The 25,941-nt window shown below is 42.2% G+C and overlaps 1 protein-coding gene across 9 annotated transcripts in view; it reads left to right on the forward strand.

Moving 5' to 3' along the window:
* The window catches only part of DAB1 (DAB adaptor protein 1), a 771,291-nt gene that overhangs the window by 531,819 nt on the left and 213,531 nt on the right, over nt 1-25,941 (forward strand). For all 9 annotated transcript variants that reach the window (XM_081946493.1, XM_081946496.1, XM_081946500.1 and 6 more), the window contains one exon: nt 8,479-8,601. Coding sequence is in view for 3 of the 9 variants with exons in the window: in XM_081946497.1 (XP_081802623.1) it covers nt 8,583-8,601 (19 nt within the window). In the remaining 6 variants the exon portion in view is untranslated. The remainder of the gene's footprint in view (nt 1-8,478; nt 8,602-25,941) is intronic.

The following is a 25,941-nucleotide window of genomic DNA, read 5'->3' on the forward strand; positions in this document are numbered from 1 at the left end:
GGAAGAGTCATCTGGCCCTTGACTCTTACTGTGTAGGTGCCACAAGTTTGATGCTTTCTCTTCTTTCAAATTTCTATATAAGGATGTTGGTTGAGCTGATTTATAGCCATGGAGTCTGGTATCATCAGTAAACGGATAACAATTATATATCTCCATACCTGATGAATTAAATAACACTGTGAACATCTTATCCCATGGTCTGGATGCTGTAGGGATCTGGATGAGGAACAAAAGTCTTCAGCTAAACCCTATCAAGATTGAGTGGCTCTGGAGTTTGGAGCCTATTGGTTCAAGAACTATTTTCTCTTTGGTGTTGGCTTTCTGACTGTCCCAAAAAGATCAAGTGCACATTCTGGGGGAGCATCCTCCTAGATTCATGAGTCCTGCTGAATGAGCAGGTGGCAGTTGTGGCAAGTAGGGTTTCTGCACAGCTCCAAGTTGTGCACCAGTTGCACCCATTCCTGGATTGGCAGATTCTGCTTACAGTCACTTATGCACATAAAATATATCAAAATTCACAAATACAATAGCAGTAAATCAAATACCAATAAAACAAAATATTTGTAGCATGGGATTGAACTGTGAAGTCCTTGGTGCTCTTTGAGCTTGACATTTCATTAGCCAACTATGGAACATAATCAGTGCTAGAAGTGAGTGATGTTCACTGCCTTTTTATAAAAGTGGCTTGCCCAATCTGTGTTTGTGGCCGGGTTCTTGGTGGCATTATAGTCCATACAGCTTGCTGCAATGAGATATTTTGGTCTTTTTATTTCCTTTTTGACTTTTTGATTGGGTTTTATTGAGCTTGCATATGTCACAGAGGGCAGCAAATATTCCATCAACTCCCCACTTTAATGATTTGATATAATCAAGGTACATTAAGTTCCTTCGCTCCTCCTGGGAAGGCATAGTAAGAGATTGCATGGTGTCAGAATTATCTCCCTGCTTCGGCCTGATGGATTTTTTTCCTGAAGAATATTATTGGAAGCATTGTTATCAGAAACAGGCCGGGATGTATTCTCCTGGTTCTGCCTTGGCAAGCTTCCCAGGAGCCAGGAGGGGATGGGCAGAGATATTTTGAAATACTCTAGTTGGCACAATTCCAAAGCTCCATAGAAAGTGCTTGAGTCTTAAGAGCATTTTGGGTAGTACTGGTTGTTGAAACAATAGCACAAGTCTCTTAAAGCCTTGGCAGGGCAGAAGCTGTGTTATCTCTTTTAGTTTGGTCGGTATTACTTTACACCTGAGTAACTGGCAGAAAGGCCCCTTTTTATGTTCTTCTTTGAATATTTGTGTGAATCATTTCTGTATATAACACAGTTTTCCTCAGTTAAAGTACATATGTTTCACAGGGTCTTCTGATTCTAAAATTTGATTTTGCTTATCAGTTGCACTGGAATATGGAATAGTGCTGATGTCTTGGGGGCTAAGGTTCTCCCCTATATTGCCATCCTCACCAATTGTCTCACCTTCCTTTACAAGACTAGGGAATATCCCTTCTGCTAGCATTTTTATTTCCTCTAGCTTTTTATTGGCCTTTTGTCAGCTGATCCAATATAGATATACCGTGTGAGCAGTAAATAGGCACTAAGGACAAATCTGCATTCACTTTAATGAGTTTCAGGTTAAATCCATTTCATCGGTCTCAGATTCCATTCTAGCTACTTCTCCCTTTTTGTCTACTACAGTCAAATCCCCTTCAGAGGATAAGAGCTTGTCAGAGTCCCAGTCAAATAAACTGTGATACTTATCAATTCTTGATTTAAGAGGCAAGGTAGACTTACATGCCTTCTTTTTGTTGTTAAGACAGCTGTGGGGTAGGTTTTTTTTTTTGTTGCTTATCTTCTAGTTGCTTTGAAGCTTTTCTAGGACGCTTCTTGTTGCAGATCCTTTGTGGCTGCTTTTGTCATGTTGTGTTCTTATTCCTGCCAGGCGTATGAGTATTCATGGTCTCTCACTTCTGACACTTAATAAAGTATAATAGTCTAAAATTCATAAAAGTTTGAAAACTAAAATCTCAAATATAAAATGCACAATGGGAATAATAGTGGGTTAAAATACGATTTTTAGGATAATAACAGGATAATAATAGTACAAAAGTATGAGGAGGTAGGTGAAGAATGCCTTTTATATGATATTCAAAAAGGGCTTGTTCCACAATGCAATAATAATGGCTAACAACAGCTTAAAATGTGTTGTTTTTACATTGCAGTTAAACATACAGAGTGAAGTATTGACTTCTGAAAAGTCCATAAATAGATGCAGTGGAAAAGAGAGCATTCTTACTTCCTTTTTCAGTTTGTTTTCAAAGCAGTTATGATTTTTGAATTGTGTTTCCTTAACTGTTCGTCAACAAATGATACCAAGCAACTTCTTCTGGTATTTGGTGTATGTATTAATTGCATTGGTATTTAACTAATAGGAACACTATTAATTCAGAGTGCCATAGTTGATAAGAAGAACAGAATGTGTGAAACACTCTTGATTCTCCTGGTTGGACAAAAGTACATGCTATTTTGTGGTAGTATAGTGTTGAATTTTCCTTCTATGACTATAGATAGGCTGAAAGTCAGAATAATTTGGGGATAGGTTTATTTATTTGAATAAATGATTATTCAAATACTCATTTGGTGTTTTAGCTTCTGGAAAAAATTAGCTATGATTCACACTATTAACATAAGCTTCAAAAGAAAGAATAGCAGCAAAAAATATGTAATAGCAAGTAGAGCCGCAAAATAGTAATCTTGACTCAAATTATTTGTGTACACATATACATCTATGTATGCATACGGTACATAGTTATACACATACACACATGTATATTTATATGTATATAACAATAGTTGAAGTTGCATTAGGAGAGTACGGATTCTAAATGTAATATATGAGTATTTTATACAAATCGAATAACTGCAAAAAAGATGCAGATCAAGTTGATGAAAAATACAGACCAGACAATTATGTAGCTATTTGGTTTAGCTTTTGCTATTGTGTATAGGGTACAATATATTTCATAAACAAGGAAAGTTGTTTGCATTATTCTTTCAATATTATTTCAGTCACTCATTTTTGGGAAAGGATCACTGTTCTGTTCTTAATCAAATGTCTAGGTCCCATAGCCAATGATTAGCAGTTTTGTTATAATGAAAACAAAAGCTCATTTGTAAATGTAAATGTAAATCAGAGTGAGTGAGGCTGTGGGGATCTGGATGGGGAACATGGTGTTCCTATTCTGATGCAAGAACTATTTTCACAAATCTGTCTATGCAAAATATTGATTGATTATTATTAAGTCAGTATTGAGTTCTGATGACCACATAGACGCATTTTCTTTTTGAGGATCTTACCTCTCCTGTCTTTCAGATATTCCAGTTGTATGCCTATTGCTCCTGTAATTGAGTCAATCAACTTTGCAGTTGTCTATCCTCATTTCTTTCCTAATGTTATTGAGAGCAAGTTGGTGTAGTGGTTAAGGTGCTGGCCTAGAAACACAGAGACTATCTACTGGGTTTCTCCCAAAAGACGACCCACCCTGAAAAGAAGCTGTATCATGTTTTTGAGCGCATGCAATCAAATTAAGCTCCACCCATAAAATTATCCCTAATTAAGACCCCACGCACCTTGGGGTGCAGGGAAGGTGAGGCACACAGGTAAAAAATAAGGTAGAGTGAGGAGGGTGATGGAGCTGCCCTACTTACCAGGCCTCATATCCCTCGATGCCTGCCTCACTTTCTTTTGCGACCACTTTTTCTACGGCCGCATGCCGCCACTCTCACACATTGCCCCGGCCTCTGTTTCGCCTTCAGATGCCTGCTGGAAGGCATCTGAAGACGAAATAGAGGTCAGGGTGATACGTGCAAGTAGCAGCAAGTGGCCGCAGAAGAAGTACGCCAGCTGTGTGCTCCTGCCATGAGATGAATCAATAATTAGAATCTCCAAAAAGAAGGCCTAGCCATTTTTTTCGGGAGTCAAAAGAAAATAAGATCCGGCTTTTTTGGAGAAACATGATAGACCAGGGGTGTCAAACTTGATTTCACTGAGGGCCACATCAGGTCTGTGTTTGATTTCAAGGGAATGTGGTGGATTTGGCCAGGGTGGGCATGGCCAGTTTGATGTCAGTCATGTTGGGGGTGCCTGTGATGGCCCAAGGCTCTGCCAGCGAAAATGGGCTCCCAGGCCCCATTTTCAGCTGTGATGGCCTCCTGCAGCCCTCTACTAGCTAAAACAGAGGTCAGGGGGCCACACATGCTACCCTGGGTCCCATTTTCGCTGGCAGAGGCACTGTGAGTTGATCCTTCCCTCTTCCAGGGTTGCCCCGCAGGCCAGATGTAATTATATCATGGGGTGGCCCATGGGCCTTGAGTTTGACATTCCTGATCTAGACATTTCTTATTCATATGACTGATTTGGGTGACTTTCGCCAGTCATTCACTGTCAGCCCAACCCACCTTACAGGATTACTGTGAAAAAATAGGAGTATTACATATGTTTACTGCATTGAGTTATATACAGGTAGTCCTCAGCTTACAACTATTTGTATACTGTAGTATACAAATTCAAAGTTATAAAAGCACTGAAAAAAGTGACTTAGAATCAGTACTCTCACTTACAGCCTTTGCAACATCCCATCAGTCATGTGATATGCTTTTGGGCACCAGGCAGTCGAAACCATAGCATAAAATTATTGACATTTCTTCTTCCAGTTTAAAAATCCTGCTTACCTTCTTCCAGCACCTTGATTTGATTTGATTGTTTGGTTTTACAGTATATTGTATCTTATACGGTCCAATTTGGTTTGTGAACAGTAATTTGCGGAGATGCTTTCCTAGGCAAATTACAGATTAGATATGTGGACTTAAAAAGGTTAAGCAGTATCTGTGCTGAATTTGGAATTTGAAACCCATAGATAAATTCCCAAGTTCAGAAACACTGGTTTTGCCTTAATGAGTACAACATTGTTAGTATTTATACTGGCACAATATTGTCAATATGTATTATAGTATAATTTGGGAAATCATAGGAATCCAAAAGTGAATATTCATTGTGGCTTTCAATTTAGTAAATTTTCATTTCGCTAAGAACCATTTTCTGTTTCTTTTAGTCATTTAGTAGATCCTAGACCTAATGTGATAATAACTTTGTTCATATCAACGAGGCTTTGCTGTCAACAATTGTTTACTGCTTCCATGCCTGACAGACGGTTGGAATAGTTTGCTCAATGGTAGAGCTGTCACACGAGATCTTTACTATGCACCTGTCAGTCTAGTTAAAATGTTAATATGCAAATCTCTTTGTAGTAATCCACATATGTTTTGCTTGCTAGCTGACAGAATTACAGTTGACCTCTTGCTCAGAATATCTGGAATGGTTAGCAAATGGGAGCGATGTTATCTGCCAAGGAAAAGATCAAAATAGGCCTTTAAAAGATTAAACTCCAGGATTATTTGAAAGGAGAGGATTTGAGTGCAGTTGATATTTACTAGGGAAAGAAATAGATATACTGTTTTTCAGTCTATTATCACATTCGTTTAGATACTGACAAAAAAGAGATATGAGAATCATGGTAATAGTTCATATTGAAATGATTATAAGCAGTGTTTCCACTATGATTTAGATTTTAGCCCCTGATATATCCCTAGTTTACACAAGCTGAGCTCATGATATTATTTCAAGATTTGTAATATGCAGTCATAGCACCAAAGTGTGATCTATCTTGCAGGGATACAAACAAAGCCTTGGATTTTAGCAAAAGTTTTTACCTTAGCTTCTCTCTGCGACTCTGTTTTTATTGTGAATGCTAATCACATCACTCTTATTTATTGCTTGCTTACCTCCACATATACCCTCACCGTATTCAAATTAAAAGCATAATTTGGATTCCTTGGTTTTATCTGATATGATTTCTTAAATAAAGTAAAATATATTGAAGTTAATTAGTAAGCAGATATTATTTCAGAATTGGTCCCCAAAGATCAGATTTTGAATGGGTTTCAGTTTTTGACCACGTGCATGTTTCAAGAAATCAAATAATTGCTTGAATAACCAAATATGCCCATGAGCTTAGTTATATGATTCACTATAAAAATATGAGAACTAGAAGAAGAAGAAAGGGAAAGATAATTCCCAGATAAATTACTACTTTATTATTGCCCTCTGTGTTAGAATTACATCCACATAAAAGCTACCTTCTGGTCCAGCTTCAACAGTGAATGGCATTGTGTTGCACTGTTTCTCTTCTTTCTTCTGAAGCTGGTTCCAGTTGATGTTGACGAAGAAGGAAGTGTTGTAGCAAGATCATGGTTTCTGGGGTTCTTCAAGGCATGACCTTCTCTACACTGCTGCTTAAGATCTACCCAAAGCTGCTGGGTAAGATCAGTATGCTGGTGATATCTTTACATTTTTGCACTGGGCTGAACAGGCGATGGGGTGGAATTTTGGTCTTGGTGTCTGGATGCCATGGGAGCTTGGGTGGGGAAGAACAAGTTTCAATCCAACCCTGCTTGGGTTTTTTGGAACCCTTGGTTCTAGATAGTTTTCCTTTCTTGTTCTGAATGGGGTTGCACTATCCCAAATAGAATCCGTGTGCAATTTGGGTGTCTTTCTGGGTGGCTTGGAGGGTTTTGGCACATCGTTGTGTTGAATTGCATCCTTTCCTAAACCAAGAAGTTCTGCACACAGTCCTTCATGCTTTTGTCACCTCCTGAGTAGATTATTGCAAGTAGCTCTACATGGGTCTGGCCTTGAAAAACATACAGATGCTGCAGCTGGTCTTAAATGAGGCAGTTATGGATTCCCCCTGGGGTGCATATGTTTCACTTCTGCCCTGTGAGTTGCACTGGTTACCAGTATGCTTCTGAGCGCAATTCACTAGTAGTCATCTGTAAAGACCTTCATGGCATGGGGCCTGGTTATTTATGGGACCACCTCTGCTTGATGTTTCTATTCATCCCATCACATCTGGCAGAAAAAGAACATTATGGTCCCCATTGATGGAGCAATGTCATCTGGCAGGCCACAGGATACAAAAAGTTCTGTCGTGGAACCTTCCCTCTGGAATACCATTCCTTCAGAGAGTAGATTGGCCTTCATCTTCCTGGTGTTTTGCAAAACTCTGAAGACCTGGTCATATTCCCAGCACTGGATTGTCAATTAGAGACCAGGGAATGGCTATTTTAATTATTTGATTGGTTTTTTTTCTTATGGGCAGCAAATATATTTCATTTAGATGTTGTTTATGTTTTTAACTGCTGTTAGTGGCACAGAGTCATCCTGGTGAGATGTGTGGCTGTATAAATTGAGTGAAATAAATACATGATTGGCTACACAATTAGTTGGATTTTATTCTGGCTCAGAAAACGGAGTAAATATTTAGCATTTAAACACGTGCTTAAATACAAGAATTTAAACGGCAAGTGGTTTAATTTCCATCGTTTTGTTTGCTATCATGGTCCTTGTTTGATATGCTTCTCAAGCAATTTTTTTAAAGAGATGCCTGTGCATTCTTGGTACTAAAGCTGTATTAATTTTGAAAATGTCATTTTATGACATTTATATCAAAGTATATTTAGTTGTCATGCTGTAGCTTATCCATCTTGCCAAACATAGAAAATGGGATTGCGCTAAGAAAGTACTGTAAAGAGTTTCATTGTTAATGATGACTGATCTAATACATTCTTGGTTAAAATAAACACATTTTCAGTCCTTGCATCCATATTAAACAAGCTTTTAAAATCTGAGGAATTATGTACCCTCTTTTTAAATTTATTCAGATTTTCTAAATGCTATGATTACATTTAAATAGGTTTTATGGTATTCTGCCTTTCCACATAAAGTTACCCTATATTTAGATTACAGATACAGGATCCCAGAGTTAAAACGTTCGCAAAGATATGCCGTGGGATTATCTAAAAGGAGGACAGTAATCTTGAAGAAGGAATACAGTCCCATGGAAAAAGACTAAAGCACTTTTGATTCTTTAATCCTATAAAATTCATCTGAACACTTAAATGATTTTTTTACAGTGAAATCAAATTTATTACAGATTTTTGTGCCTGAAAAAGGAAACAGAAATATATTTTTCTGCTTCCTTCTCTTTGCTCTAAATCTGTGCTACAAATGGAAATGAACGAGCTTCCCCTCCCACCCACTCCCAAATCTCAGAAACTTACTGATATGCTAATATTAGAGGAGGGAGAGAAACAGTTGAAGGAAGATGTCTGTGAGAAAGAAAAGGGGGATAGCCCATCATTCCTTTCTGAGTAACATGATGAATTGTGGAAACTCTGATTGAAAATTCTAATCACAGCCTTACAGTCCTTCAGATCTCAACTGCTGACAGTTGATTCACTCCTTTTCATGCCTGCTGCTCACACTGCTTATGGTGTCTCTTATGCGTGAATCTATCATTAGCACACAAAGCATTGATGGATTGGTTAGAGTACCTCTGTCCTCAAAACCTGGGAAATGCTTCTTTTTCAGGATTGCAGAGCCTGTATGTGACATTGTCATGAACGAAAGAAGGAAGTAATACAGCATTGGATGCACCTGCTCACTGCCCATAACAAAAAGAGAGAGGGGAGAAAATGATGCATTGTGGGGAATGTGAGTATGGCCTGTTTTGACCTCACTAGTAATCAGTGCACAACAACATTTTCCATAATCAGGGCAAAGTGGCAAAAATATTGGGACTATAACTATTTCACTCTGAAATCGAAAAAGTAAACTTCATCCCCTGCTACCCAAAATGTATTTAAAACATTTGGGTTTTCAGAAAGATTAAATGATTATAATGTAGATGATATTTTTTTATGACCCTCTGACTTTTAACTGTCTTTACCACCTTCCTATATTTAAAGGCTACTGGTTGGCCTGCCATGTCTTGGACAAAACATATTTTGGCTGAGAAGGAAGGTCAAATGCTCAATCTAAACACTGAAGAATAGATCATATCACTGCTCTGTCTTGTAATATGCAGAGTTGACAGAAATTTGTTTTAAAGTTTAGCACTCTGTACTTAATCTCAAAATTCAATAATAAAAAAATATTAAAAAGACTAGGATGCAACATGCAGAACATTTGAGGAACTGCCAAACTGGAATGGATTTATGTCATGTTTTCTATTATTTGCCTTACACAGATGCATAGCAAACTTTTTTTTAAAAAAAAAATCAGAATTTCCATCATTTACAATAGTCTGAATGTTTGTAGCAGCTTGTTATGGATGATCTGTGGTTTAAAATGTAGACTTATCAGAGGCAGACTACAATGTTGTTGTATGAACACCAATGTACATACAAACACTTTTCTTGATGCCTATCAAGCTTCATACCCTCTATAACTTTATTATTTTTGATTCTGAAGTTGGTGTATATAAATGGGAAGCAAGAGTGCTGCAGAGAAAAGCAAAGCACATCCCATATTTATTTAAAATAATAGTTCTTGGCAATGGTGGGATTCAAATAATTTAACAACCGGTTCTCTGCCCTAATGATCAGCTGGGTAGGTGGGGCTCAGTGGTCATGTGACTGGGTGGGTGTGGCCAACTCAATGTGACTCACGTCCATGGGGACTTCGCCTTAGCTGTTACAATGTAATAAGGGTTAGCTGGACAGGCGGTTTCTGTAAGCAGGGCAATAAAGATTAGGCTAGAAACAACATCAGAATGTTTCCTTCCTGCCTTCCTTGCAGGATTAACTCTGCAAAGTGGAAAAAAACAAAAGGGGATTTCTTCCAACAACCGGTTCTCCAAACTGCTTAGAAAGTTAACAACCGGTTCTCCCAAATAGGTGCGAACTAGCTGAATCCCACCACTGGTTCTTGGCCTCACCTAGCCCGCCATAGCCTATATGAGGTATTAATTTAAGTGATAACTATTTCCTAGAATTATGTCTACATGACAGGTGACAGGAGTCTGTCTTTTGGAAGATGTGATTTTTGTGACTAATCTTGCCTTTCATGGCTATCATTTTATAAATAGTCAAGGATTTCCGATAATAGCTATTTTGATAAAGAGCCAAGGTGTATGCTCTGAAAATTCCACTGGGTTGTACAAATAGGCGTTGACACAACCGCAATTTGGACCACATCTTCTGTGGTTAAGTGATGCAGGTATTAAGTGAACCATGTCTGATTTTACAACTTTTTCTGTTGTTGTTAAGCAAATCACCACAAATCACACAATCAATAAATGAATCCACCTTCCTCCATTGTCAGATCATGCATGGTGATCCCAGGACCCAAGGATGCTGCAACCACCATAAATATATGCCAGTTGCCAAGCAACTGAATTTTGGTCATGTGACTCTGTCCAAAGAACAACCATAAGTCACATTTTTCCATGCCATTGTAACTTTGAATATTTGTTAAATGAATGTTTGTAAATCAAGAACTACTTGTAAAGGCTAGCTCCCGTCTACAGCATTCACTACAGATAGAATGTGTTCATGGTAGGAATATAGGAAACGAAGGTGAAATATATATAAAGAGGTAGACCTATTAGTAAGAAATATGGTTTTATGGTATATTAATGACTCACAGATTTACAGGTAAAAAGATAAAGGTTTCCCTGTCAGTTGTGTCTCACTCTAGGACATGGTGCTCCTCTCCATTTCTTGGCTGAGGGAGCCAGCATTTTCCCAAGATAATTTCCTTGATCATGTGACAAGCATGACTATAGGCCAAAGGTGCATGGAACTCTGTTACCTTCTCACTGAAGTGGTTCCCATTAATCTACTTGCATTTGCATACGGCTAGGTGGGCTGGAGCCGGTGCAAATAATAGGAGCTCACCCAGTTGTGTGGAGCTTGGGTCTTGAACCACGGGTTGTCAACTCTCCAGCTGACAAGCTCAGCTTCTTTAACCACACTGAACCATTAGGTCTTTGTTCTGACCTAGGCTTCTCAAGAGCATGAAGCAAACTCCTTGTCCTGACAAAAATCCCTTTTATTAATTTACTGTGAATTCTGCTCATTCACATCCAGCAAAGTCTTTCAAGGGAGGATTTACAGTCACAGACCTTATCTGGCTTGGAGAGCTGACCAGCCGATATCTGCAAAACTTGGCAAGGAGTCTCTGAGAGTCACGAACCAATTAAGCGAACTAATTGTCTCCTGCAAATTCCACTCCCCTTTCGCTCCTCTTTTATTTTCTCTGGGAGGGTAATTAATTGTCCACCTGTGGCCTTACTCCCAAGTTGACCCAGTTCTTTAGCTGTTCACTTCATCTCGCTACTCTGTGCATGCACATACTGGGAACAGGCTCCAGCTGTTTGTCTGCCTCACTGATGTCTGACTTTGAAGGCAGTTGATAACTGGCATATGGCTCTTGCCCCCTCTCTGCCTCTGACACAGAGTCCTTATCAGAGCCTTGCCCAGACTCCAGGACTGGCCCATATTCCTCCCGAACTTCCTCACTGTCCAAATATGCTGCCAGCTCTGCTGGCCGGCCACAACAGCCTCAATTTAAAGATAGACCTTGACATATGGCCATTCATGGCCAGTGACTGTGTGCATATGCTCTTGAAAGGCAGTGGTAAGTGCTTTTCCTCCATCATCATCTCCCTGTGTTTAGGAGGAAGAAGAAGATGAGGAGACAATGCAATTAGGGATGCCTTTTAGCCAGGCCACTGACACATTTATTTATAGTTATTTACTAATTGCAGTATGTAGATGTATTATAATAACTTCTTGTAATTACAAATAATATATTTAGTCTCATATGTCAACTTGCCAAAGTGGTGGAAGCTGTACTAAAACTATAATGGTTTGACCATCATTTGCCATCATTTAAATGTGAATTCACTTTAAAATTGTCTTGGGAGATAGAATAGGAAGCTGTTTATAAATAAGAATTGTTTCCATTAGCCTCAATGTGCTAAACATTATATTTTATTTTAATGAATTTGAAACAGGCATATAGGGTTGTATATGTACAGTGCTCAGTTGTTGCATGTAACAAAATACCTTACTTGGAAGCTCCTCCTATATAGAAAATACAACAAAAATGAACACACATTAATCATATAGGGTATGACAGCCAAATTCTATAGTGTCTTTGATTATCTGAATTATTCTGCATGAATTTTACGGTTAGCAATTTTCCTACTTCTGAGTATAGTTATATAAATAAATACAAGGAGCTGAGCTTAATCAAAGGTAGTCTCACAGTAGTATATAAAATTAGCATCAGCAATCCCATTTTAAGAAAATACTCAAAACTAATTTTCAGCATGGTTTTCTTCACTGGGTTTTATCGTAGGTTCTAAACTGAACTTTAGTATTTATCTATCTGGGTTGTATATTCATTAATTTATACATGTTTATTACTGTTTTCCTTTAAAAAAAATAAGATTATGTTTTGAAAACTGTCTTGGAAATGATTTTTACTTTTATATATCTCACATGGCTTCCTTTTGAGATAAGCAGTATTATGCAAAGCACAGATGTGAGCCAAATAAATTAAGGTTATGTGGTAAGGAAAAAGAAACGGAGAGAGGAAAATGAAATTTACATCAATATAATTCACTACTCATCTTCATACCTTTTTGTCCTTGAAAGTCACCTATGTAGCAATTTTAATGTTACCTTCATTGTATACATATCATATTCTGTGCACAGAATGAATTGAATTCAGCAACCAATTATGAGCTCCATATTAACTCAAGACATTCCATAAATAATGCCTATTCCTTGTATCATATACAGGTAGTTCTCGACTTACGACTAGAACGGATCCCAACATTTCTGTTGCTAAGCAAGAATAGTTGTTAAATGCGTTTGTCCCATTTTATAACCTTTCTTGCCATAGTTGTTAAGTGAATCATTGCAGTGGTTAAATTATAACATAGTTGTTAAGTGAATCTGGCTCCTCCTTTGACTTTTCTTATCAGAAGGTGGTAAAAGTTGAGCACATGGACCCCAGGATACTGCAACCATCATAAATATGAACCAAGTTATCAGGTTTTGAAATTCAGGTAGAATCTTACTTTTAGGATTTATCTTCCATGTAAAACCTTTATAAAGGTAAAAGTTTCCCCTGTCCAGTTGTTTCCAACTTTAGGGTATGGTGCTCATCTCTGTTTATTAGCCGAGAGAGCCAGCATTGACTGAAGACATTTCTGTGGTCATGTGTCCAGCGTAACTATAAACAAGGTGCATGGAATGCTATTATCTTCCCATCAAAATGCTACCTTTTTATCTACTAGTATTTGCATGTGTTTCAACAGCTAGGTGGCCAGGAGCCGGGGCAAGTAATCCAAGCTCAACCTGTTGCGCAGTATTCAGGTCTCGAACCTGGGCTGTCAGCTTTCCAGCTGACAAACTTAGCATCTTTAACCACTCAGCCATTATGTCCCCTGTTAAAAACTCTATACCCACATGGATAATTGAATATTGTTTGGATTTTTTTCTTGCTCCATCATCCTGCTTTAAAAGAGGAGCTAAAAAATCAAGTTCTGGTAAAGGAGAAAACAAGTTTACACATTCTGATTGCATGTAGAATGAATGGTTAAAGGTGACCTCATAAACATTAAATGGTTATGAATAATACACTATGAAACTAGTGTAAGTTTCCCTTGTCTATAAATCTTGTGTAATCTGTGGATTGATTATTTTTACATTCATTATTCTCTATTATCTGGCAGAGCTATATTTGTTTTTTTTTTAAAGCCTTCTACCTCTTCATTTCATTACTTTAAATTTCTTTCTGTTCTTCCAGAAACTGTAGCAATTTCAAATTTTTCGAAGTATCCATATACATAGTATAGTTTTATGAAGCTTAAATGAACAGTGATTCTTCCAATGTTATGAATTACCACAGGTGGCAGCAATGTAACTAGAAGCTCCGACATGTTGTTTGGCATCTCTCTTTCTCTCTTAGTTGTTAGGAAGTTGTTGTGGCAAAAGGGTATATTGCTACCATTTGTGAAGTGAGCCGTCATCATTGTGCTTTAAGCAATATGTTGTGACTAAATTTACTCTAAATGCAGGTGGTTATTGTTAAGTAGGCACAGACACGAACGGAGACCGTGAGGCAATTAAGATTGTCTTTATTGAACACACAACAGCTAAGATCAATACAGGAGAGAAGCCCGGCTGGGCTAGTCTGACAGCTATTTATGTGAAGCTGTCAGACAAGCCAGCCAATCCGAACACCGGATTTTCCCCGCTCTCAGCCAGGTCGCGTCTTATCCAATCAGACGTGACCTGGCTGTTGCTAGCGCAGATGCCGGCTCTCAGGGGGAAATCCCTGACGTCATCTGCCAGGATATAACTCCCCTTCCCCCCCAGTGAGTGCGCATGTGAGGACGTCGCACAGACGTACTCACGCAAATAGGCTGGGCGGCGCCGGACCCGCCCAGAGCGCCTCAGTACAGCAGAAGACGCCGGAGGAGAAGGAGGTGCCCATGGTAGCTCCTCCCGCGAGGGAGTGGAGCTCCGGGCGCCATCTTGAGGGCCTACCTTAGGAGGTGGACTACATGGAACAGGTAGGCAGGGCCGAGGGGGCGCGGCCGTAGGCGGGCTTGAGAGGGGAACATCCGGGTAGGCCTGGCCTGACTCGGGGAAGGCCAAAGGAAAACCGGGAGGAGTTCGCCAAATGGGCAGAACACCCCCAACAGTGGATGGCCGGGAGGTGGCGTCCTCAACAGAAGTGGCCCAGGGCAGCTGGACTGGGTCGACTGGGTCTGGTGGAAGTGCACCAGGAAGCGATGCGTCAATGGGCTCTGGCGGAGTGACGACGACGGTCAACCCTGCAGGGTTGTTGTTGCCGTTGGACGGTTGGCAGCGCCTCAATTGATCCAGGTGGCGCCGCCATTCGGTCCCATCATGCAGCAGGACCCTGTAAGAACAGGGGCCGGTTATGGAGGTGACGGTGGCAGGCACCCACCTAACAGCCCCTGAAAACGCCTGTGCCCATACCATATCACCCACCGCAAAATCTCGGGAGGGGGCCCCCAGGTTGCCAGGCTGTTCCTTGGAATAGAGCGGGTGCAGCCTATCCAAGGTGGTCCGCAGGCGCCGGCCCATCAGCAGCTCGGCTGGAGACCTTCCGGACAGGGGGCAAGGAGTGGCATGCTGTACCAAAAGGTAAGCAGCCACCCTTGATTGCCAGTCCGCCCCCTCCATCCTGCCCAAAGCCTCCTTGGCCGAGTGAACCGCCCGTTCCGCCCGGCCATTACTAGCAGGATGATATGGGGCGACCGGGGCATGGCGGATGCCCTGAGAGGCCAGGAACAGCTGGAAAGTGGTGGACGCGAATTGAGGCCCGTTGTCAGAGACAATAACGTCTGGCAGGCCGTGGGTGGCGAACAGCCTAGTCAGCTCTCTGACCGTGGCCTCGGCTGTGGTGGACCTCATGAGGATGAGTTCCACCTAGCGCGAATAGGCGTCCACCACTATCATGAAGACCTGGCCTCTGAACGGGCCCGCAAAATCCACGTGCAGGCGGGACCAAGGCCCACGGGGCAGTTCCCATTCCTGCGGTGCGGCCGCCGGAGGCGCCGGTCGGGAAAGTTGGCAGGAGGAACAGCCGGCCACCCAAGCCGCTATCTTGTCATCCATGCGGGGCCACCACACATAGCTGCGCGCCAGGCCTTTCATGTGCACTATGCCTGGGTGGCCCTCATGAAGGCGAGACAGCACCTGGTGGCGCAAGCTGGGTGGAATGACCACCCTGTCACCCCACAGGAGGCACCCACTGTGGAGTGACAGCTCCAGCTGCCTGGCCTTGAAGGGGCGAAGGTGCTCTGGCACCGGCCCTTCAGGCCAGCCCCTCTGGACCCAAAGCATGACCTGGGACAGGTCAGGGTCAGCCCTAGATTTTGCGGCCACATCTCCGGATGAGAGTGGCAAAGCCAAATCTGCTATGGCCAAAACCGACAGGCAGGGCACTGTCGGAGGGTCAGAAACAGAAAGAGGGCAGCGGCTTAAGGCATCGGCGTGCCCTATGTGCTTGCCCGGACGGTAGAGCAGAGTGTAGCTGTAAGCAGCTAGGAACTCTGTCCACCTAGTCATGCGAGGGGAAAGGATGGGAGGGGTCGGCTTGTTACCCGCCAAAAGCCCAAGGAGTGGCTTATGGTCGGTGAACAAAGTAAACTGCCGCCCATAGAGGTAATCGTGGAACTTCTTAATCCCTGACACTGCAGCCAGAGCCTCCTTGTCAATCTGGCTGTAATTGCGTTCCGCAGAAGTCAGTGTCCGGGAATAAAAGGCAATGGGGGCCTCCGAGCCATTGGGCAGCACATGACTCAGGACCGCCCCCAAACCCACGGGGGAGGCGTCACAGGCAAGAGTCAAAGGCAGCTTGTCTGTATATTGAATGAGGACTGCCTCTGACGTCAGCATGTCTTTGACAGCCGCGAACGCATGCGCTTTGCGGCTGCCCCAGCGCCAGGCTGCTGATCGGTCGAGCAACTGATGCAGCGGCTCGGCTAGTGATGCCTTATGTGGTAAAAATGGCGCATAGAAATTTAGCAAGCCAAGGAACGCCTGCAGCTCCGTTTTGGAGGCAGGCGTGGGGGCGTTCCTGATGGCTGCTACCTTAGAGGGGGTGGGGTGAATCCCCTGGGCATCAATGGTGAAGCCCAGGAAATCTACCCGCGGCACAGCAAGCGAGCATTTGCTGCGCTTCAATTTTAAGACCGCGCCCCTGAAATGTTCGAGGACCTTCTCAAGTATTTCGATGAGGCTCGATCGGCTGCCAGCAGCGATCAGAACATCATCGAAATACGGAACCACGCCAGGGAGCCCATGGAGCAAACGCTCCATAAGGCTCTGGAAGATCCCTGGGGCAACGGAAACACCGAATTGCAAGCGGCGGCAACGGAAGGCTCCACGGTGGGTGACGATGGTCTGTGCAGCCGCCGCCTCGTCATCCACCGGGAGCTGCTGGTAGGCCTGCGCCATATCCAGTTTCGCAAAGATGCAGCCTTGTCCTAAAGAGTGGAGCAAGTGCTGCACTACCGGAACTGGATAGGGGTTCGCCTGGAGGGCAAGGTTAATGGTGGATTTAAAGTCCGCGCAGAGGCGAATAGAACCATTCGCCTTGACCGGGATGACCAAAGGGGTCTCCCACTTGGAGTAATCCACAGGCTCCAAGACTCCCTGCGCGATGAGCTTGTCCAGCTCCGCATCAACCTTGGCCCTCAAGGCGAAAGGCAACCTACGGGCCTTCAGCCTAATGGGGGCAACCTGGGGATCGAGGTTGAGGGAGATGGGTGTTCCCTTATATGCCCCCAGCTGCCCATCAAAAACATCGGCAAACTTAGTTAGAACGGGGTACGTCAGGTAGTGGCCACGCCTCCTGACGTGGCCACTACCTGACGTACCCCGTGCACTGACAACCCAAGTGCCGGGAACCAGTCCAGGCCCAGGAGGGCTGGTAAAGGTTTTTCGACCACCAAGAGGGGGAGGCACCCCGCAAAGTCCCCATACTCCACCCGCACCAGGTGACAACCCAGGGTAGGAATTAAAGTCCCCTGGTAGTCCCGAAGGGTTGCGTCTGGGGAGGAGAGCTGAGTCTTGGGGATGCCTGGGCAGAGGCGAGAGAACTCTGCCCATGAGAGGAGTGACCGGGTTGACCCCGAGTCCACTTCCATGGTGCAGGGGGAGCCTTCAATTAGGAGCGACGCCTTGATGCGCTCCGCAACTGCACCAGTGTGGAAGGCCGACTCCGCAGGGCTGGCATGCTGGTCTGTGTCCATGGCGAAACAGCCTCCGCGCGATGACTGCTGCTGTCGTCCCGGTCGGGCTGCTGGTCTCGGAGCAGCGGCTGTAGCAGGTGATGGATCGTCTTGGCGCTGTGTCAGCGGCAACGGCGCTCTGCAAACCTGAGCCAGATGCCCCTTTTTAAGGCAGCGGCGGCACACGGCAGCTTTGAAGGGGCAACCTGAGCGGTCGTGGTTGCCTCTGCAGCCCAGGCAGGCAGTGGTGGCTTCACAGGCTCGCTGAGGGGCGCGTCTTCGGGCCGACTGGCCGATGCGGGCTACTGCTCCCTCTTCTGGATAGCTGGCCGGCAGAGGGACCAGCTCGTCCACCAAGCAAGTTCGGCCGGGCGGAGGCGGAAGGTGGAACATCTCCGGCATCGACTCGTCCGAGAGTTCAGCCGCCCTTGCTTGCTCAATGGCCCCAGTGAGTGTGATGTCCGCCTGGAACAGAAGCCGCCGGCGAAGGCGCAAGTCCTTCACTCCGCTCACAAATTGTTCAGTGAGGTTGTGTTCCAGATCTGCGAACTCACACCTCATGGCCACTGTGCGGAGTGACTGGAGGAATTGGCTCACTGATTCCTCTGGCTTCTGAACACAGCGCCTGAATGCATAGTGCCTCACGACCCAGGAAGGCGTCGGGGCCTAGTGGCGTTGCAGGCACCCAGTCAAAGTGACCCAGTCCAGTGAGTGGACTGGTTGCGGAGCCGCGAGAGAGCGAGCGGTGCTGAACATCGGCGTGCCGCAACAGCTCAGAAAAAAATTGCACTTTTCGTCGTCCGGCACATTGCGTTTGCCGTTGGCGATTAGATAGCACTCGAAGCGCTCCAGGAACACTTCCCAGGTCTCTCCGTCGCAGCCGAAAGGGGCGAATGTTGGCATCGCCGACGTGGTTTCCCTCAGAAAGTGCCGGAATTGGTCAGGCGGAAAAGAAGAAGAATTGCCCGGTCAGATTGTGCCGAGGTGGTAACGTGCGGTGGGTCAGTGGTAGCTGGATCCCATCCTCGTCGCCAGTGTTAAGTAGGCACAGACACGAACGGAGACCGTGAGGCAATTAAGATTGTCTTTATTGAACACACAACAGCTAAGATCAATACAGGAGAGAAGCCCGGCTGGGCTAGTCTGACAGCTATTTATGTGAAGCTGTCAGACAAGCCAGCCAATCCAAACACCGGATTTTCCCCGCTCTCAGCCAGGTCGCATCTTATCCAATCAGACGCGACCTGGCTGTTGCTAGCGCAGATGCCGGCTGTCAGGGGGAAATCCCTGACGTCATCTGCCAGGATATAACAGTTATCGTGATGGCTGTGATAATGTGAATAGTATGCGTCACTAGACCAGAAAATGTAAACGTGGTGAGTTGGGAAGAGATTATTTGTGAGATTCAAGAATAAAATGAATGACTTGTGTCAGCAATCAACAAGTTTCACATGAGAAAGGTTGATGAACTGATTAAGAACAATTGATGGATCACTCAGAGAGAAATTATTGTCAGGCTTGGCACTTCACAGGAGCATCATCTTATTGAAGTTCTTTCATATCAGAAAGTTTACATAAGATAGAATGCTGATAGTCAAGATGAAAGTTTTGGAATTTGAAATTTGCCAACCATTGTTATCAAACTATAAGAAAGAAGGTGAAGGATTTCTTCACAGCATTGTGACAGACAGCAAAACAGGGTTATGACCCAGAAACAACGCATCAGCTCATGGAATGCCATCATGAAATTTCACCTGAGAAGGCAGGATGGAATCAAGATACAGGAAAACTCACAGCTACAACTTTTTAGGGATAGAGATGGTATTATTTTCATGCATTACCTTGATATGGAAACACTATCAATTGAGAGTGCTATACTCAAGACTTTTGACTTACTAAGCAGCATTTGGAAGTACATGAATGATATTTGAGGATGCTGCTAAGCCATAACTTCATGAGCTACCCAAGAGACAATCACCACTTTTCCTAATGTCCCATATAATCCAGACTTTGAATCACGTAACTTCCACTTTCTCTCAAAATTGAAGGAATATCTTCATGGACTGAATGTTTGATTGAAATCAAGTTTGAAATAAATTGATTGAAGAAAGTGTGGTATTCTTTCATGATTTCTTTGATAAGCATGTTCATCATAGAACTGTGTAGAAAATTATGGTGATTAGTGGAAAAGTAAATAGAGATAGAAAGCTAATTTCAAGGTTTATTTTCCTGTTTATTTTATTCAAATGTTCCTATTTAAATTAAAGTTGTGGGGATAGAGGCATTACTTTTCATTCTTGCATGTTTTCCTTTTCTTGCATTTTTAATTTTGCTACAAAATAAAAACTTGGGGAATATATATCAACAATTATTTGCACTGATGAGGCTGAATAAAATATTTCAGGCAGAAACTGACCATTAAAAGGTCTCGTATTAAAAGTGAAACCATATTATGGAAATATGAATAGTTTTAATATACATAGGCATACATTCCAATTTAGTTTTTAGACAGCACATTTCTCCTGGAGATGCAAAAGAATATTGCTTATTCGTCACTAGCAAAATGGGTAATGATATTTCTGGATAATATTGATTTTCCTAATAAGTCTCATCAGACAAACTCATTACTGGGCTCCATAAACTTCTCTTTTTCCAATGCACATATGTTCCTTCAGCTCTGTAGCTTTGCTCTTTTAATTCTCCTAGGCTTCCCTTAAGAATAAGGAATGTCTATGGCCTTTCCCTGCCTCCTTTCGTGGTTCAATACTTGGAACAGAATTAATTTAATGCAAGTAGACATTGGCATATAGAAATGAGATTGCACACACAATACAAGCATTGAACAGTTCTTAGGCGGTCACAACTTCTGAATCTGGAAAGATTACAGTGGTGACCTAGGGTGAAAGGTTGTGGATCTCATTACAGATTGCCTGACCAATCATTTCCATTAAAAGGTTTTTTAAAAAAATACTTTTTTAATTTAAAGATTGTAGCATGAGAATGCTTGGGTGCTTGTGAAATGCATGTTCTTATAGAAATTAACTAAGGGCAAAAAATCTCTTAACAAAGTATATGTTAAATGGCATGGCTACACATAATTTGTCCATTCTTTTCAATATGCACTAGTTTGAGATATTGCAAAATTTGTGTGCAAAAAAATGTTGTTTCATTCATTATTTGGAATCCTTGTTGCCTAACAACAACTTGATGCGTTGAACTACAACATGCTAACTATAAACTGATTCATGAATCAGTTTGGTTGCATTCATACATGCTGCTTGGCACAGTTATTTCTGGTACAATTATGTGATGTGTGAATCAGCTCAATACAGTAAGTCAAATTTGTTTAAATCATCTTCTTAAATCTGGTGCTCTTCAGATGTCATAAAGGGACAAAGGAATTTTAAATATTCAAGTCCAGCAATTCTGGAAAGCACCGGACAGAGAGAGTCCCTTTTTGGGAGAGGGGGCGGTTTATAAATCCAAAGAAATAAAATAAATAAAGCTGTCCTAAGTCGTAAATAACAAAATTTGGAGATTTTTGTGTTAGAAAAGTATGCCTAATGGTTTGAATATTATTATTATTTATGAGTTCACACACTGAAGTAATTTTAAATGTTTGCTCCTAGACTCTGGAACTCCCAAAAGACATCTGTTTATCTTGCTCTGAAGACCTATTTAATGATCTTCTGTCAAGCTGTGCAGAGTAGGCTTTTGTTCTGTTAAGTTGAATAGTGCTGCATCAATTGTACATTTTCTATCTCTGAAGATGGGGTTAGCTATATGCTGTTTATTATCTGCTCAGATATTATCTATTTCCTTCTGTGACAAAGTATAAGCTAATGTTGCTGAGAAAACATTGGGTAGTCTTATTATGCTATAGTGTGTTTGACACTGAATTCTGATTAATGTTGGTGTTGTTATTGAATGGGAATCACTATGCATAAGATCTTGTCCATGTTTGTAAGTTGGTCATGCTACAACTGATTCAGATTTTATATATTGTGTCTGTGTATGTGTACACACACACACACACACACACACACACACACACACAAGATTTGTAATTCCATTACTTTGTGAGTTAAACCCGCTGGTGGGATGAGACCACTTTGAGACCATTCCATGTGCTAACAAACTCAGAATTAATTCATTGTATTATTTTGGACTATTTATTAGCTTTCTTTGTCTAGTTCAGTCCTAGTTCTATTCAGGACTGGTGCTGCTTAGATTTTTTATCAGCTAGAATAGTTGATCTGTAATGCTGTTCTTATGATTTGCATTTTTTCTCAATGTTTTCAGTATATTGTTATTTATGTCGGATTTGTGAATTTGTGCATTTTATTGAATAGATAAATTTATTTTTGTTATCTTATGTTTTTTCCCCTGTAGCCCAAGATATATTAGATACATATTATAAGTCCACAAACTATACAGTGAAGGCTAGAATATTCTGTGACTTGCACTAATTGCATGCAGCAATTAGATAGTTCTTAGATATTTGAACCAGCTCACTGGGCTTAATTAATCCTGCATGCATAATATATTACTAGGCACTTATGCAAACTTTCATGCAGAGTTATGATTGTAACTTGAGCCCACATGTTGAAATGGGACTCATATATTTGCAGAGCGGGAATTAATCTTTTTTTAAGAGCTAGAGGGAATTATTGCAGTTATTTTCAAATACAAAGTCCCCAACCTTTGATGTGAATTGTGAAAATAGGTATACCATCATCTTGAATCGTGTGACCTTTAGAAGTTTTGAATAAGAGTCAGAAAGGAGCAAAGTTCAGTCCAGCCATCTGTGCCTCTTTATTTGTGGTAGAAAACTTCATTTCCGTTTGCTGCCCTAGATCTATTAAGAAGCTATGGTAGGTTTATCCTCCTTAAATTCAGCCTGTTATATATTTACATAAAACATGAAAGTCAGTAAGATTTCACTAGTACAAAGTAAGATTCAGTATGCTTTGAGTCATGCTTAACTAACTGCTGATAATTTCATGGACAAGCCCATGTAATTTTCTTGGCAGCAGTACTGAAGTGTTTTGCCATACTGTGTTCTAGAACAGACACAATACCCAACTTGTGTTGTGAATGCTCAGTAATAGTTAAAATAAATGGCCTTGGGTTATTATAGTGCCAGGTTGTTATCAGGGAGAAAAATAAATCCCGTGCCAGTTTATATTTGCTTTGCATGAGTCAAACTGTGAAACTAATTTAAGAACTTTCACAGTTGGCTTCAGTGAAGACTGCCAGTACTTTGATCATATTAAATTGTACATGATTAGTTCCAAAAAGTCCTGGCTTCGATAGTACTCATCAGAATCAGAGTGCCAAAGCTCAGTGAATGCTCTGATCAGCTAGCATAAAGGTGACCAATATGTTGAGAGAGTTAATCTTTAAAGCAGAATTAATGCATTTTATGTGATAGAATGTAGTCCAGATTCTCAGGAGGGAGAAAATACATTCCAGAGGAACAAGAGACAATTCAGATAGTTTGTTTGAGAGAAAGAGAGTGAAGACAGCTCCTCTTAATAGTTCCCAGAATATATCTTTATGGGAGTGGTAGCCTGCTTTAGTGTGGCAGGTTTCTGGGAATGAGTGAAGAACAATAAGGAAATTTGCTTGAGTGTATTACAGTGTGACTTTCTTGATTGTTGATGCCTGATTTCTTAAAAGTATTGGATGCTGGAGGATAGAAAGATAAATTAAGAGTCTCAGATCTTTGTGTTGCTTAAGCATTCTAATTTTGGGGGCATTTCTTTCATGGCATGTTTATATTTATTCTTTTTTCCTGTTTGAAAATACTTTTGGAAAACATCCCAGACACTATTAGCTTCTGTGATGATTAAACTTTCACCCACATGTTCTTAATTAGCTGTTTGTTTTACATACTTTCATTTGCAGACATTCCAAGGAATAAAACTGTTGTTCCTCAGCTGATTTAAAGGATATCCTGAATAATCTAACAATGTAGTAACAGTTAGCTACAGTATTATCTGGGTAACTGAAGAAATAGTTTCACCAATTCTGCCCAGGGATGATTATGTACAGGTGAAACTCGAAAAATTAGAATATCGTGCAAAAGTTCATTTATTTCAGTAATGCAACTTAAAAGGTGAAACTAATATATGAGATAAGACTCATTACATGCAAAGCAAGATAGTTCAAGCCGTGATGTGTCATAATTGTGATGATTATGGCGTACAGCTCATGAAAACCCCAAATCCACCATCTCAGAAAATTAGAATATTACATGCAATCAATAAAACAAGAATTGTACATAGAACAATATCGGACCTCTGAAAAGTATAAGCATGCATATGTATTCAGTACTTGGTTTGGGCCCCTTTTGCAGCAATTACTGCCTCAATGCGGCGTGGCATCGAAGCTATCAGCCTGTGGCACTGCTGAGGTGTTATGGAAGACCAGGATGCTTCAGCTCTTCTGCATTGTTCGGTCTCATGTCTCTCATCTTTCTCTTGGCAATGCCCCATAGATTCTCTATAGCCGTGATGGCGAACCTATGGCACACGTGCCACAAGTGGCACGCAGAGCCATTTGTCAGAGCACGCGAGGCGCTGCCCTGGTCAGCTGGCCAGCACGTATGCGCGCGCTGGCCAGCTGAGTTCACCTTTTTAAAAGCTATTTTTCGCCTTCCCCAGGCTCCAGAGGCTTTATAGGAGCCTGGGGAGGGCGAAAAGAGCCTCCCCGCCCCCCCCGGAGGCTTCAGGGACCATCCCTGAAGCCTTTGGAACGCTTAAAACCACCCTCCGAGCAAACCGGAAGTTGCTTGGAGGGTCGTTTTAAGCGCTCCGAAGGCTTCAGGGACTGTCTGAGGCTTCCCTGATGCCTTCGGAGAGCTTAAAACGACCCTCCGAGCAACCCGGAAGTTCCGGTTTGCTCGGAGGGTGGTTTTAAGTGCTCCGAAGGCTTCAGGGACCGTCCGAGGCTTCCCTGATGCCTTCGGAGCGCTTAAAACGACCTTCCGAGCGGTTTGCCTCTGGACAGTCCCTGAAGCCTCTGGAGGGCCTCTTTTCGCCCTCCCCAGGCTCCTATAAAGCCCCTGGAGCATGGGGAGGGCAAAAAAACCATGTAAAAATGGGGGAGTTGTGCATTTTGCGTGCATGCGCACTGAGTGGGGTCATGCGTTGCATTATGGGTGTGGCACACCCGCAGTCGACCCCCCTGCGCTCCCCCCACTTGTGGCACGCGAGCCAAAAAAGGTTCGCCATCACTGCTCTATAGGGTTCAGGTCAGGCAAGTTTGCTGGCCAATCAAGCACAGTAATCCCACGGTCATTGAACCAGGTTTTGGTGCTTTTGGCAGTGTGGGCAGCTGGAAAATGAAGTCAGCATCCCATAAAGCTCGTCTGCGGAAGGAAGCATGAAGTGCCCCAAAATCTCCTGGTAGATGGCTGCATTGACCCTGGTCTTAATGAAACACAGTGGTCCAAATCCTGTTGCTCAGTGGTCCAAAGTGCTTTTTTCTGATGAGAGCAACTTTTGCATCTCATTTGGAAACCAAGGACCCAGAGTATGGAGGAAGAATGGAGAGGCCAATCAAGCACATTAATCCCATGGTCATTGAACCAGTTTTTGGTGCTTTTGGCAAAAGTTGCTCTCATCAGAAAAGAGGACTTTGGACCAAGGAGTTTCACCTTTTAAATTGCATTACTGAAATAAATGAACTTTTGCATGATATTCCAATTTTTGGTGCTTTTGGCAAAAGTTGCTCTCATCAGAAAAGAGGACTTTGGACCAAGGAGTTTCACCTTTTAAATTGCATTACTGAAATAAATGAACTTTTGCATGATATTCCAATTTTTCGAGTTTCACCTGTATATGAAATAGAAAATAGGAGCACTGTTCCTTTTTGTCAAGAAGACAAACCACTTAGTTTTAATCTGAAATTATCTGAAGGTGATGCAAATTATCGAATGGAAATAGGCTAAATAGCCCCCATTTTCAAAATCATATTATTAGAAAAAACCCTGTGTGAAACAATAGGGTGTGTAATGGGTTTCAATATTAGTCATATGCACAGGGAATATTTTTCTTTCAACATCTCTCATGACATTAAGCTTAAATGCTCTATCCTCTTTCTCTTATGTAGCTGCAAAATGGAGTGGGAGGACTCGAGACCACTAGCTTGGGATGACCAGCAGGGGGCGGCCTTCTCACCACTGCCAACTCTCCTCTGTCAACTCAGGGCAAATTTCAATATCAGAAAGTTGTTGCGGGAATAAGGTTTTTTTTTTT

The sequence above is a fragment of the Natrix helvetica genome (genome assembly GCF_964273705.1).
Source record: "Natrix helvetica genome assembly, chromosome: 3".
NCBI classification, from domain to species: Eukaryota; Metazoa; Chordata; class Lepidosauria; order Squamata; family Natricidae; genus Natrix; species Natrix helvetica.